Source organism: Talpa europaea (assembly GCF_964194135.1).
Source record: "Talpa europaea genome assembly, chromosome: 13".
Taxonomy (NCBI): Eukaryota; Metazoa; Chordata; class Mammalia; order Eulipotyphla; family Talpidae; genus Talpa; species Talpa europaea.
This window is the reverse complement of record NC_140080.1, coordinates 67483446-67499802: the sequence shown is the minus strand read 5'-3', so window position 1 is coordinate 67499802 and position 16357 is coordinate 67483446. Positions and strand designations below refer to the sequence as shown.

The window sequence follows — 16357 nt, the reverse complement described above, 5'->3', positions numbered from 1 at the left end:
ACAAAAAAGTCTGCAAGGTTAATATTGTATGTATGTATATTCCGGAATAGATCCAATTCACCATTTTACTAGTTATCCTTGTTAAATTAATTAAACAAGGGTGCCACTATACTGAGTGGATGCTGATGCCCTGGCACCTGTGTTTGCAAATCAAAATCTAAGCCTATAAATACCTGAAAGTCATGAAATTAAAAGCAAAGAAGCACCAATCACAAATCGTCAACTAGGCTTTAAGTTATAGCCATCAACAATTTCCTTACTTGTTTCCACCTCACAGAAGTTTTTCCAAAATGGACGCTTGCCATTTGTGACAATATGAATGGAGCTGAAAGGGGTTAGGCTAAGTGAACTAAGTCAGAAAGAAAAAACCAAAAACCAAATAGTTTCACTTAGATATAGAATATAGAGAAACCAAACAAAGGTTCAGATGAAGACAAATTTAAAAACTAACCCTTGAAAGCTGATATAGAACTGAGGCATGGGGGGAGGGGAAGGGGTGAAAATAAATGGGAAGGGAGCACAATCACTGTGGTGACGGTCTATGGGTCCTTTGGTGGTCGGTGAGCTAGGGTGACTACACTTGAAAGAGGGATCCTATACTTCCAAAATATAATGACAGTGTCAACCAATATTATGTCAATAAAAAAAAGTAAGAGTGGTAAAAAAGTGTTTTCTATTTACTTCTGCAGAGCATTTGAGCCACATCTGGTTGAGCAACCCAGCTGGAATAGAGCTTTGCTCAAATAAATTCTTAATATTTTAAAATACCTCGGTTGCTCTTTTAAATGTTCATTTACACAACAACTTAAACTTCCCTTCTATCACCTGATATTTTACTACCAACTCTCTCTGGCTTTACTTAAACTTTGTTATTGTAAAATTACAGCCCTTGTCTCAGGAAAAATATTGATGTTTGTGTTGACTAATTCTAATGTTGTTTTGCACCAGTCTTCAAAAGATTTTTCTTGTGTAGCTCTACATTTTTTTAAAAATGATATGCTCCTTCAAACTTTTTTTATAGTGACATTTAAAAAAATTTCATTGTAAGTTTAAATAGATGCAAAGGATAGAATTTAAGACTACTGCAAAGGCTGATATTTTGTTTCATTAATTTTTAAATGTATTATATATATTTATTGAGGTAACATTGACTTACAAAACTGTGTATGGTTCACAGGTATAGGTTCATAACTCCTCAGATGTATCTTACCATATCACACCCACTACCAAAGCACCCATATTCCTGCATCATAGTCCACTGGGCTCTCTCTTTGGTTCCCATATCCTCTCTCTCTGGTTAGTCTCTGTTCTGCAGACAGATTCCAATAAATGTTGATATTTTAAGATAAACTGTTAACATTTCTTTTTAAATAAATAGTATACAGAATCTAAATACTGTAGTCATTTCATGACCATTCCTATTCATTAAAAAATAGATGAATGAACACTTTAATAATTGGATATCACATTCCCAGTCAGTGACCTCTATACTCCAAAGATTCATCCTACTGGAATATATTTTTAACTTTTAAACAGATTTTAAATATGTTTAAGTATTTTGTTAAGCACTCTATCGTACTTCTCTGTAACAAAATATGTGTATGAATATAGACTTTATTTTGTTTCTGTAATTGGAAGCATCTAAAAATCAATTTCTTATAGATTGAATTAATTTTACAACTATGCTATTTTAATAGCACAGTTGATTACACAGCATGCAAATATGGAAATTTTGATACAGTGTTATTATTTACAGAAAGTAAAATCTTATCAAGTTCATTGTGAAGAGATGGATGAAATATTTTTAAATTACTTCATGAATGAATATTACTATTAGAATTAAACAAATTTTAGCATTGATTCTAATTTGTCTGGTTTTGTCTTTCAGTTATAAGGGAGAAAACTTATTTATATAAATAGATGATATTGAAGGATTTTCTAATGTAGCAGTCATTAAACTTATTCTCAATCATATCCTCTAAACCTGTAGAGTAATTTGTCTTTGAAAAATGACATTTTAATGACCTACTAGAGGCAACTCTATTAGATTCTCTTAATTCTATTGAAAAGAAGTATTTGAAGGCCACATGACTTTCAAAAGGATTCATTACCAGCTTTAGAGTAAATTCTCTTTCTCAATACTAATGCTGATATTTGAATTATTCTTTGCTTTATTGTCCCAGATATTTTTACAACCCATTGCAGTGCAACAGTACGATATTTTCCATAGCTGAGAGGTATAATTTTTTTAAAAGCAGGAATTGGGGGAGGAGAACAGCTTGATACCTCAGGTTCAGGTGCATGCTCATGTCTAGATGGAATTAGAGGAATGATGTATGTGTGCGTATGTATGTATTTATGTGTGTGTGAATATGTATGTGTGTGTATACACTCTGAGGATCTAGGAAAGGATTCCCTTACAGGTTTCCCCCACTATACAAAAGTTCCTATTTTGCATGATTTGATAGGTGATTTTTAGCAAAATTTCTAACATTAATTAATTTTTATTTACATTTGTTATTTTCTTATATTATTGTTCACTTTTGTAAGTAATGGGTTTCTCCCCTCAGGTGTAGCCCTAAACAGGGCCTTTAAATAATCTAACATTAATTTATATATGAAAATTTTTGAGCATTAGCAGACCCCACAAATAACCTATCAAATCATATCAAATAGACTTACTTTCAAAAAGTGGGGGAAGCCTGTATTTCAGGGACAGCTGTGACTTAATTGCAGATTAATTGTTATAGTAGCAATTAAGCTGGTATCAAGTTCCTTAAAATAAATGTATATTTCCAAGTTAAATAACTTATATCTTAAGTGAATATATAACCTTAAATTAGGGTTTAATATCATAGAATGCAATGTAGTCTAGACATAAATACTTTAAACTTGAGGCAGAAAGACTGAGTATGAGTCTTGAAGGGAGTGTTTTGCATTTATTTTGCCTTGCTTTTTTTTTCACTACAGAACCCAACTTTATTAAAGAATGGTTACAATAGAAGGTAGCCTTAAGAATCCTTGTAAATATTTCCTTTTCATTCTTTTTCTTGTCTGACATTTTTCTAGATATCAGTTTCAATGCTAGATCCTTAGATTCTTATCTAGCAGAATTTATACTGTGCCTCATGGAGGCCTCTTTGGTACATTGTTAGTAGTTCTGCTTTTGGCGCAGGTGGTTCTACTGATGAATCAATAGCCAAGCCCTCCAAAAATCCCCTCTATTTATGTGCCAGTTTCCCTGTAGGAACTTGACAGGTTTTATCCTCAGCCCTTATGAAAAAAATGAATCTATCAAGAGGCGCTTCATTTTTCAAGAATCACCTATGATTGGGTGTTTTGGAAGAAACATGAAATGACATCATCTTCCTAAATTCCACCCAGAAGCATTAACTGCACAAATCTCAAGCTGTGAAGTAGTTACAGGCTCCTGATAATTGTAAAAATTCTTTGCCTATAAAAGTTACCTTTTTAGAGCCTATGTAGGTCATGTCTCATCCTAGGATGTGGTTTGGTCTGAGAGCCTGGTTAAAAGACACCATACAGAATGGAGATGGCTGAACAAGTTGCTGTAATGGTGAGGAACGAGTGAAAGGGAACTAGTAAAGGGGAACTAGTAAAGGTTAGAGGCACCTGCAGGTGAGGAAGCAAAACTACCCCAGGGAGATGTGTGCTCCATCCTGAATGTGTTACAGTCTCTGCATGTTGTTCATGACAGAGTTTGCGCTTCTTTTTTCTTTGCGTGTATAAATCTCTGGAATAAAATGAAGACTAAGTAGAGAAAGGGCTCACATGTTTGTAAAATGGGGGAAGAAAGCAGATAAATGGGAAAAGAGATTAGAATTTTATAGACAATGTAGAAGCATAAATAGGATTTAACATTGGCCCAAAGGGACAAGGACTTGATTCTGAAACAGTGGATAGAGTTTTGGACATGAGTATTTGGTTCAGATTGGGTTCACTTATGGTGCACTTATGAATTGTCTATGCCCTGAAAATTACTTTATTTGTAAAATGAAGGTATTTGTATTTTTCTTGCAGGGTTTTTGATATGAGAGTGAAATGACTTTGTTAACTCTAAAACGTTTTGCTAGTGTAAGGTCATGAAATGAGAATGGATTGATATACTAAATATTTTTGGTCTCTTTTTCTATCTCCATTTTTAACCCTCAAGTTCACTTTGAAGCTCATTAGCCACATTAAAGTGGCCTATTAGCATATTAGCATAAATATCAGGTGAAGTGACTTGCTAAGAAAGACAGATTGGAAACTAAATCCATTGATTCATTCAAAAGTTTTCATTAATAAAATATTATGTATAGGCATATAATATCTTTGTATGCAAGATGAGTTCTCATCTGTTCTGACATGTACCATCTAAGGATAACAGGATATGAAGTCATCTATGTCTATTTTTTTTTAAAGATTTATTTATTCATTTATACAAGCACTGGGTACAGTCAGAAGCGAGGGAGGGTGAGAGAATTCACCAGAGCCAGAGCAAGGAACAGAACAGGCAGACTGACGAAATACACTGCTAAGGGGAGCAGCGGGAGTGGCAGGAGAGGTCTGAGCTCCACGTGGGACCCTCGCTGGTGGCCGGGGATCAAACCAGTGCTCAGAGGCTGCAGGCAGCTTCGCAGCCCAGCACTCAACCACTGCGCCACCAGGGAAGGCCCTCATCTATGTCTATCTAATCTTTGGTAAACTGCTGAAGTTTTTCTGGGCCTAGTTTTCTTTTTCAATACTTTGTAGAGAGACTATGATGATTTTATAGGAGATCTGTATAATCTAAGTCATTATATGTCATTATTGTAGAATTAAGAATATGCATTATTTACTTACATACTGAGTGTATTTAAAGTAGTAGCTTCTACACAAAGCTATTTTTTTTGTCTCTAACTTACCTTTTCTGAAGTCAGTTTTCGAAGTCCTTTACACACCTAGGACCAACTTATTAATAAGCAGTTCCCTCCTGAATAATCCTTATAAAAATAATTGAGTAAAGCAATTGCCATCCTCATAGGAACACGGTAGAGATGCCAAGTTCAAGTCTAATTATACCACTTTTGTTTATAATTGCAGGTGTATCAAGTAGTGGCATTTTAGTTTGTAAGCCGTGTAATTTTCTATGTAGAAAGGAAGGGCAAACATTTCTCATACAGGTAATACCTGAAGGTTTCACTGCAGTCATTCCTTTCACAAACCCTGTCATCAGAGATGCTGTCTGTAAATGAGGAATTCCAACTGTGATCCCACTTGGGAATGGGAAAGAAACATCAAACAACAGTTTCATTGCTCTATAAAGAACTCCTCCTTGGATACTCAAGGACAAAACAGGACTCATAAGACTGTGTACTTAAGCTTGGGAAATTCCCTAAAACAGAGATATACCTTAAAAAAAAGACTCTATGAAATGTCTTCATAGAGTCTCAAGAGCCATGAGTTATTTTTGAGAGAATTTTGATCTTATAATTCTATAGGCAGATATTATTGAAAAGACTGCATTAGTTATAGGTCATGCTGTGGTAATAATACTAGATATTTCTTTGGTATAAAGTTTGTTTTAGTGTACCAAGAGCTCTGCAGAAATTTGAACCAAAAAAAAATTGTCAACTTGATTTAAAATCTATGTGGTTATACTTTAGTCACTATACAACAGAAAAATACTAGAGATGAGATTTGCTTCCTTATAACCTTTGGTGATATCAGGAAACCAGTACTTTCTATAGCAAGCCATACTAAAAACAATTATTTAATACAATCTAGGACATTTTGTTTAGTACAAATAAAAACACAACTCAGAAAAGGTGTTTTTTCCTATCAGTCTATCATTATAGAAATTTGCTGACAATAATATAAATAAAAACAATTTTTTGTTTCATATATCAGAATCACATTATTTTAGGTAGAACTAAATTGATAAGGACTAAATTGGCCTAGTCAGTGACTAGGTCAGTTCTAAATATATTTTGAAATTTTGCTGTCTATTAACTTAAAGTGAGGTAATACTACATGTTTAGCCACATACCTGCTTTACTTTCCAAGAATCAGAATATTTAATTGAAGTGTTTACATCGCCTACATAGCACAAATGATCACTATATGTGCACAAAACTTCTTATCTGATAAAAGCTACATGACTGTTTTTAATGATCTTGTCAACTGGATAAAATACAGGCTCTTAGAACTAATAACTGTTCTGCCTTAAGTAATAGTAAAACTTATGCAATCATACCCAAATCTTTAGATTCTTCAACCAAAGAGAAGAAAATAGTATTTGGGAAGCAGAGAGGAACTTCTACTACATAACTATTCAGCAGGGATAATTAGAGAACCTCAGTGTTTCTGCTTTGAGAGAAATCTGATGACATCATGTCTACCCACACTTTCTCACATGGGCTCAGGGAGGCCCTGAGAGACAAGGTGCCTTGGCCAAAGTTATGCAGTCCCTTTGAGGGGTACAGTGACTCAATCCCGGGGCTTCTGAGTCTTGGTTCAGCATTGACTGTATCTCATGACCCCAATTCATTTTACAGAACATAATGAGCATTCTTAGGAAGAAAATGTGGAAGAATTTATGTAATAAAATAAAGCACCCTATTATAGCTTGGAGTTTTGGGTATCTTTTATAAGTTAAGTCAAAACCTTGTTCAAAGTGCTCTTTGTGGTTGAGATATAGATGACACAAAGTACCGGTGAGTCTTTTTAAAGAGGCAGCCACACCCTCTTTACTGTAAACTGCAATGATGCCCCAGAGAGCCTTTGATTTAGTTAATGAAAAAGGGACAGAGTTCAAGTTCAGGAAATGAAAGACAAGCAGGCTCGCCTGTTTTCCACAACATCTATAATAATACATTGATTCTTCTTAAATATTTCCTTCATTTGTTTCAATCTTGAATCATGCTCAAGATCTCTAATTAATTCAAAGAGTTATTCATGGTTATCTTAAGAGATCTAGTAGAAACACATAAAGAACTTAAGTCTATTGCAATTACCAAAAACTGTAAAACATAAATACTTTAGTATCCGTGGGGTGTGGGAAGAAATTAGAATCAAAAACACTCAAATTACCAAGGGTAATAAAACTAACAAGAGAAGACCCTGAGAATCTGAACCATAATACTCTTTCAAGATCAAGGAGGAAAAAAAATATTAAGTCTTCAATTAAATAATATTGTCATAAAACATGCCTGTGCAGAGTGGAGTAAAAGGCAAAATTTAGTGCTCAGAAGTTGTTTATAAAATCTTGATTAATGAAATCAGTTTTCCTTACCAAAAACAAGTGTATCTGAGTAGAAACATGCATATAGCAGGAGATCTTATTGAATATTTTTATTAAATATTGAGTCCAGATTTTCCCTCTCCCTTTAACAATGTAAGTAAAAATTTATAACAGGGCATGACACTTCTCTTTGCAGTTTACAAATATCTCTCAAAAATGGTTTTGTTTACTCATTTGTCTCCCAGCCTCAGAGAATGAAATGTCCCACCCCTGTCCCCTTCCCAGTGTGGGCTGTGTGACTTTCAGTAGCGAAGATTACAGAATAGTGAACTCTAGAAGAATGGCGACTGCTAAGTCAATTGGACAAGATATGTTCCTGTATCTCCCAACCTCAGCTGCTCTGCCTTTTAGAACTGATTTTCAGATGAGTTCCATGTAGAATGACACTTGTCTAAGAACATGGTAGAGGGTGGAAATCATTTTCCAACCTTATGTCTTACTTCTGTCTTATGTCTGCAGGCATTCCTGAAAGTTTGTGATGCAGACATCTATATTTGCTTTGGGAAAAACAACAACAACAACAGCAACAGCAGTACAACTTCCTAATAATCCCCCCTTCTTTTCACTTACCTTTTAACTATTTTGGTTTGAATTGCTCTGGCATTGGCAATCAATAGACAGAAACCTATTGTAACCTAACCTACTTCAATTGAGTCTCAAGTAGACTTTCTAATTGAATTGGCAATCAGGAATTGACCTGATCCTTGGCCCTTTAAGGAACTGGCATTTGAGCTACCCTACTTCTTTCAGGCAAAAGACAATATGCTTGATGGCTTTATGGAGAGTACTCTTAAGCTGTTTCTTACTAAAAAATTATAATATTATTTAAATACTTGGTAATTATTTGCAATGCACTTTAGTCACATCTAAAATTTCTCTACCTTGAAACAAACTCACAGGGAATTAACTATTTAAAAGAAATGCACTTGATCAACTTTACTTCCCTACAAATTTAGGATCCATTTGCACTAGAAATTTTGACAACAATCTGTCAATTTTATTTCTGATCATAAATGTTAAAATTGTTCTAACATTTCATTTGAACTAGACTATGTCTCTGATGCTATTTAAGTCTAATTCAGGTACATTCTCACCCTGAATCTCTATGGCGTTTGGTCCCTCAAGGCATGGAGAATCCTTTGAATTCCCAGAGGTTGAACTTAAAAACTGCTTTTGTGGAAAGGGGTGTAAAATGCAATAAATCCTATTTAGAAAGTCTGACAACTGACAGCAGACAGAGCTCAGGTTGAATTCATTCCCAGGCCTTTAAATTCTACTCACCATTAAAATGATCAAAAGGCAAATATTCCTGAAAAGGAGCCAGTCCATTCCGTCAGGTTTCTTTTGTGCACAAACCCAAGTGAGCTTCAATTTTAGTCTTAGTCCTCTGGCTCCTGAAATCAGCTCTGCAGTTAGATGTGCTTTGAGATGCCCTTCAGGATGGCATGGGTGATAACTCTGGTGCTCTCTGGGAGAGGAGTGAAGATGTTCTATAATGACTCTGTTTCCCCACCCCAAACTCTTGGGCTGGTCTGCAAGGCTGGCATTGTTTGGGCTCTGGGTAAGAACATAGACACACCTTGATTCTTATTGCAATGAAACCCTTTGTTGGACACCAAAGAAAAAATCTTACAGAGTGAGGACAAGATTTACAGGGGAGATACCCAATGAATAATAAATTACTCACTACATGAAAAATAATTAAAACGCTAGGACCTATCATCACGCTGAATAAAATTAGTAGCCTTCTTCTTACTGCCAACATTGTAAAAGCAAAATTACATATACTGACAGCACATACACATACACCTGTCCACTACAGAACCACCTTTAAGGAACTGAGCAGAGGACATTGTGAAAATATACCAGTGTGTTGTGGGGAGAAAGGGAATAATGAAACTCAATTCTTAATTCAGGTGATTCTTGCTTCCCTCCTTAAGAAGTTCTATAGTTGAACTGCATTTCTCAATCCTACAGATGTTCTGAGAAAAAAAATTAAGTCAAAGACACCCTTTGATTTGTATGAATTTACATGTGTATCTGTTTCCACCTTTTAGCACCATTTTTTTCTGACTTTTTTTCTAACATTAACTAAATTGTTTTAAGATAAGCAGAATACAGAGTGTGTTCTTCAAGGCCTTTCATGGGTAAAAAACATGAGTGAGGAACACCTTTTAAACTATTATAAACATTTATTTAAAGGAAGCTGAAATCCAAAACCTGAAAATGTAAGGATATTTGTGAAAATTGTTCCCTTATGTATTTCTCTCTTCTTAGAATGCGTTTGGAAGAGGTCATAGTTTCCTCATAAAAAATTCACACTGCCAGCAACAAATGCTAAGATAAAAATGTAGTTAAATGTTTTCTAATTGCTAATATCTGTTGGTTGGGGAATTTCAAAGGGAGGCTGCATCTTTTCTTCACTACCCCATCACTTCAATTTGGAAGCAAGACAGGTGCTATGTCCAGTAATGGAAAGTATTCTAAATATCACTTGGTCTCTTGAGAACCTTAGTTTAGCATTTATGGATTCATAGAAAAGAGTCTAGGCAATTAGAGGGTTGACATAGCATCCTCAAATGAAGAGAAATGGATTATATGTTGAAGACGTTAATGAGGAAGAGAGCAGAAAATTGTATTTTAGCAATGGAAAAAAATGAATTGTTACAAAGAGACAGTGTTTGTATATATCTGCCAAGTTAAACTTAATATTTAGTGAGGTCAGCCTAATTTACCACTATTTAGGCTGGTGTAGTTCCATGTTTTAAAATACATCTTCAGGTGGTCCTCCAGAGTATCTGGCATGCTAATATACACCCGCTGACTGGATGATTTATAAACCCACTGATTTATAAACCCACTGATGATTTATAAACCAAGACTTAATGGAAAGCTATACTTGATAAATAGGCATTTAAAATTATTTTATAGTAATTTATATCCAATTGACTTTCACAATTCTTTGTTTTCATGCATTTTTGCCCAGAGACTGGAAATGTAACAATTTTATCTACCACAGAATATTTTCTTTTTTATAGTTTGGTCAAAATGGCATTAGGCAACATTTATTCTGGTGATATATCGTTGTCAATAGTGCCAGTAAACACTGGGCTCTTGGAATATAATGCCATTTTCCCCTATTACTATGCCTTTTCATTGGCATTAATTATGTTACAGCCTTGTTTTTATATTTGTATCAAATATTTTGAAATTTGACTTATTTTAGAGTAAAGGATAATGAGAATTTGCACTGAACCAGTGAGTGGGGCTGTGTTCTAGCTAACAGTGTATATTTGTATTCCTAGAGTCACACCATAAACTGCTCTGGAGATGGTTTGTGTCTTGTGGAAACTTAACATGTTACAATATTTAAGATTTGAATTATGCACAATGTGGATCAAATAAATGCAACTTCAGTCTTAAAAAATATGGCTAACACCCATTTTCTATGTGCCAGCTTATCATGGCCATGTATATAAGACCCGTCTTTTTGTCCAAATCAAAAGGATGAATATGAGAGGATGGTAGAGAATATATAGAAGCTCCAATGGTTACAGTATTGTGCTTTGAGTTATCAGGCAGAATCAATGTGGGAAACCTTAATTGCAATGGGAATCACTGAAGAATAGTAGAAAGTAGAAGTCAAGCGACTCTTTACTAGCATTACTATTATAAACAATGGATTAATCAGGGCTCAAGAAGGAACGAAGGGATCAGGGAGAAGTCAGTAACTGTCATGATGCTTTTATTTTCACAACTACTATCAAGCAGGCTCTGAGGCAACCAATAATAGAGTATTGCACTAACAGGCATTGTAGGGAAAGTTGAGAGTTGTTTACCAGCATAGAAATTTATTTTAATTAATGTTACTTTAGAATAACCTAATTAGCCAAAGAGAATAAGTGAAACAGGTCTAGATTCTTATGTGTTGTTTTCCACAAGAGGAAAGTTATTTTGGTGTGTCTGATGAAGATATTTTGCAAGAGTTTGTTTCTGCCACTTTTGGTTGAGTTCTTCTGACAGAAAGACTTGATCTTTCTGAATTGCTATATACAGGCTGAATTTCATTGATAATAAATAACAAGCAATATCAATAGGTATTAGGTTGTTTAGGTGATTCTTCAAGATCCCCTTATTTGTAACCCCTCATTTCAATAGACCCCGGAACTTGAATCTGGGTATACTACTATAAGCGATGAAAAGATTCTGCAAAGACATCTTTACAGACATATCACCCAAAGCAGTGATAGTGAAGGCAAAGATCAACAGCTGGGACTACATCAAATTAAAGAGCTTCTGCACAGCAACAGAGACAATAACAAAAACAAAGAGAAACCCCACCAACTGGGAGAAAATTTTTGCACACAACACTAATGATAAAGGACTGATCACAAAAATCTGCAAAGAGCTGATGAGACTCAACAACAACAAAGAAAATAATCCAGTCAAAAAATGGGCAGAAGAGCTAAAAAGAAACTTCTCAGAAGAGGAAATGCGAATGGCCAACAGGCATATGAAAAAATGTTCAACATCACTTGCAATCAGGGAAATGCAAATCAAAACTACCACGAGATACCATCTTACACCAGTGAGAATGGCACATATTAAAAAAACTAGCAACAACAAATGTTGGCGAGGTTGTGGAGAAAAAGGAACTCTCCTGCACTGTTGGTGGGAGTGCAAACTGGTCCAACCACTATGGAGAGCTGTGTGGAGATTTCTGGACCTACTAAACATAGAGCTTCCATATGATCCAGCAATTCCACTCCTAGGTATTTACCCAAAGGACACAGAAACATCAATTCCAAAGAGCACCTGCACCCCTATGTTTATAGCAGCACTGTTTACAATAGCTAAGCTTTGGAAACAGCCCAAATGCCCAAAAATAGATGACTGGATCAAGAAGATGTGGTACATATACACCATGGAATATTACTGAGCATTCAAAAAAGATAAACACATGCAATTTGCAGCAACATGGATGGCGCTGGAAGGGATCATGCTCAGCGAAATAAGCCAGAAAGAAAAAGAAAAATACCGGATGGTCTCACTCATAGCAGGAATCTAGAAAACTTAAATAAGGGTCCAAGAAAATGAATAACTATAAGAAAGTGAAAATCAAAATCAACAAAAAACTATGAACCAGAGACACTTTTTGGGGGGTGGGGGGTGGGAGGGGAGGGATTGGTGTCAGAATGGGGGGATTGCAATTGTATGGGGAATATAAAAATAAAATTTATTAATTAAAAAAAAATAACTGACAAGTGGCCACTTGATACTCCATCACCTCATTTGTGCTTATTCCTTGGGAAAGCTACATGTAGAGATGCTTTCAAAATAGACTCACCAAAGAGTTTCAGTTAATGAAATCTCTTTCAAGAAAAAAAAAATTGAGCTTAGATGGATACATAGCAGCTACTCCTGTTTCTCCTGTGGGGTACCAGCTATCATGGAAATAGAATGATGTACTAATAGAGATAATCTAATTATTTTCCCCCCTCTTCCTTCTCTTTGACCAATGTTACTGCTATATTCCAGAAAGACTCTACAGTTTATTAATGGCAAAGATAGAGCAATAATCCTCTCTCTTCTACCCAAAGAGTAAAAAACCACTCATTTGTAGGGATATACCCAATCCTATGTTCCTTGCAGCACTATTTATTTATTTATTATTATTATTTTTTAAATTTTATATATTTTTACATCATTTTTGCACAATGTATGCATTTTCATCTTGGTTATAGTCCCCATACAATTCCCACCCTCCCCTCTTGTTTTGATCCTACTCCCTCCTCCCCCTCTCATAGTGTGTCTCTAGTTTATAGTTGCCTGTTGATTTTGATTTTTACTTTATTATAATTAGTCTTTTTCCTGGCCCCTTATTTAGGTTTTCTAAATTCCTGCTATGAGTGAGACCATCCGGTATTTTTCTTTTTCTTGCTGGCTTATTTCGCTGACATTGTAGCACTATTTACAATAGCCAAGTTATAGAAACAACCTAAGTGTCTAAGGATAGATGAGTGGATTAAGAAGATGTGGTCTATATATACAACGGAGTACTACTCAGCTATAAAAATAATGAGCTCTTGCCATTTATGACAACATGGAGGAAACAGGAGATGATAATGTTAAGCTAAATAAGTGAGATAAATCAACAAATACTGGATGGTTTTACTTACATTAGAATATAAATAAACAAAACAAAGGGCCAGACAGACTAAACCAATAATAATAATAAAAACCCCTATTTATGACTGCAGAATTGAAGCTACTGGAGGGATAGGGGGATATTAGAGAACAAAATGTGGAGGGTGCCCAGTGGACTATGGTGGAGGACTTTAGGTGCCTTTGGTTGTGGGTGTGTTATGGTGACATACATCTAAAGCTGTGCAATCCCATACTTTAAATCATATACAACATTGTTAAGCAATGTTACCTCAATAAAAAAATATAGTCGATGATAAAATAAAGGATTCCACCTCTTGATTCATAGTCAATTTATATAAAAGCTAAACCACTTTTCAGTATTGGTTAGATAAGTAAAAGCAAAGGAGTTGATGACTGAATGTTATTGTTTTCAAATATCTTTCCATATCTTAGAGTTTACCTAACTATGAGTTTAATAGCTGGTTCTGAAGACAGAATTTTTCAAGGAAGTTTGTCCTATTATTTGTGTTTGATAAAAAAAATAGTAGCATTTTATCTACTCATATGAACATGTCCATTTAATTTCAGAGATGCTCTAGATATTTACTTATTGTTCTTCTGCTTGGCTAATCTGTCTTACCTTACTTTCAAAACAGTAGGACATTTCTGTTTCCTATATCATATCAATCTAGTACCCAGTCAGTGTTTTAATACTTGCTTTTTAAGGTAATTGTACAGAGGATAGCTAATTCAGTTTGTTCCAATAAAAATTCTTTTTGAAAAAAGAGATGAAATCTATTCAGGCAAAGATGCCATGAGAATGATGGTAAAGCAAAGTTTTCCATAACATTATCACAAATTTGAGGTGATATCCTCAAAAATCCATTTGACTAATGGATACTGTATAAGTATCCCAGGGAAGCTCTCTTTCTTAAGAGCAGGTGTTAGAGGAAAGGAAATTTAAAACATATTTATGGCCCTAAACTGTGTTTGTCAAATCAGTAAGCAAGGAGTTTTTAGAGTTGACTCAAGCAAAAAGATTCTCATTAGCTTGCGCCAGAGGGGAATGAATAAAAAGTAAACAAAGCTTGTCTTGGTTTTGACATAGAGTGGTTGCTGTGAATACATGTCTGACCATTCACCTTGAGATAATGGCATTGAAGATAAACAACCCGTCTCCCCATTAAAGTCAATTTATGTATGACAATCGGGTGCCAGCTACCAGGTTATTTAGTTGGTGTTAGAAATCATGGAGATTAAATGTCAGTTTCCTGAAGAGTTATGTTAATTCCATAAGAGTGATGTTAGTTTATACCCTAACATCATCTTTTTCCACTGACAGAGAGCCTTGGTTCTCTCTGTGACTTCATGTTCTGGGTGTGGGGTGTCTCCAAATGAGTGCAGAAAGAATAGCGTGGCTTCTAAGCTCTGGATTAATTAAAGTGTATTACCTGCATACTTATTACATACTCGTTGCATACTTATCCTGAAAAATGTCATCTTAGCCCTCTCCCTGACTCCCAATGATGATGGCATTGGCAGCTGTTCCACGGTGTGGCAATTACTCAGATGTCACTCTGGCTACTTTGCTAGCATTGGCCATGCCCCTCCTTGGCAAAGTTGCAACGTGTATATAGTTTTCTTTGATGATTTAGTTATGCATCCAGCAGACTCTGAATGAGATTTAGACTCAAGCTGTTTGAGAGGAAATCTAGAAGTAAGAAGGTCAAAAGCTACACAGTTTCTTTTTAAGTGAAATATTTACTTCCTTTTTGCCATTATGTTACTGATATTTGTTATGACTTTATAAATATATGAAATATATTTCTTGGGTGACTTTGCACCTCTGTCAAATTTCTTGCCCCCTGATTTACTGAATCAGAATCTCTGGAGATAGAGCCTAGAGTTATTCATTCTTAGCATTGTCTCCAGATAATTCTGGGGTTGCAAGTTAAAGTTTAAGAATAACTGGGCCAGGGTAATTAACCCACCTTCACGAGTGGCTCAGGAAGATGTGTCAACAGATTAACATGGACATTTTTCTAATGAGGTAAGATAAGCACCTCTTCATTGGGAGAGGTATTGGTTATTTGTGTTTCTTTTTATGTGAAATTTTACTTCCCTTTCACCATTATGATACTGATTTTTTTTTAAAGATTTATTTATTTATTTATACAAACATTGGGTACAGTCAGAAGTGCGGGAGGGTGAGAAAATTCACCAGAGCCAGAGCAGGGAATAGAACAGGCAGACTGCTGAGAGGAGCAGCAGGCGTGGCAGGAGAGGTCTGCGTGCCATGTGGGACCCTCGTGGCCGGGGATGGAACAGGCGCTGCAGAGGCTGCGGGCAGCTTCTTAAGCTAGTGCTCAACCGCTGCACCACCGGGGAGGCCCTGATACTGATTTTTTTTAAAGATTTATTTTATTTATTTATACATACAAGAGCTGGGGTGCAGGCCAGAGGTGAGGGGGTGATAGTGGTGAAAGGATTCACCAGAGACAGAGTGGGAAGCAGAGCAGCTGGATCAACTGAAACACACTGCTGAGGGGAGAAACGGGTGAGACAGAAGAGCCTGCTGCGCCATGTGGGTAGCTCCCTTCTGGGGATCAAACTGATGCTGCAGTGGCTGCGGATAGCTTCATGGTGCTGCAACTTAACCCCTTGTGCTATCGGGCAGGCCCTACTGATGTTTTATTATGACCTTATAAGTTCTCTTCATCTATAAAGGAAATCAACCTTTGTCATATGTGTTAAAATTGTTCTTTAATTTTTTTCTCTTTCAAATTTATTTTAGATTTTTTTTTGTAATTGAGAATAATTATATTTTTCCATAGAGTAGACTGATAGTAGGGTGCAAAGGAATGTTCAAGAAAAACCTGCCAAATTAGAGAATTCTGAGGTCACTTTCAGCATATTTTACCAGGG

The 16357-nt window shown here is 35.6% G+C and overlaps 1 protein-coding gene across 1 annotated transcript in view; it reads right to left on the bottom strand.

The window, feature by feature from the left end:
- DSG4 (desmoglein 4) overlaps nucleotides 1-8614 on the bottom strand; it is a gene marked incomplete at both ends in the record, with an annotated part of 33637 nt that extends 25023 nt beyond the window's left edge. Inside the window, one exon of the mRNA XM_084252798.1 lies at nucleotides 8567-8614. Coding sequence (XP_084108924.1) covers nucleotides 8567-8614 — 48 coding nt within the window. The remainder of the gene's footprint in view (nucleotides 1-8566) is intronic.
- Between the last annotated feature and the right edge of the window lie 7743 nt (nucleotides 8615-16357).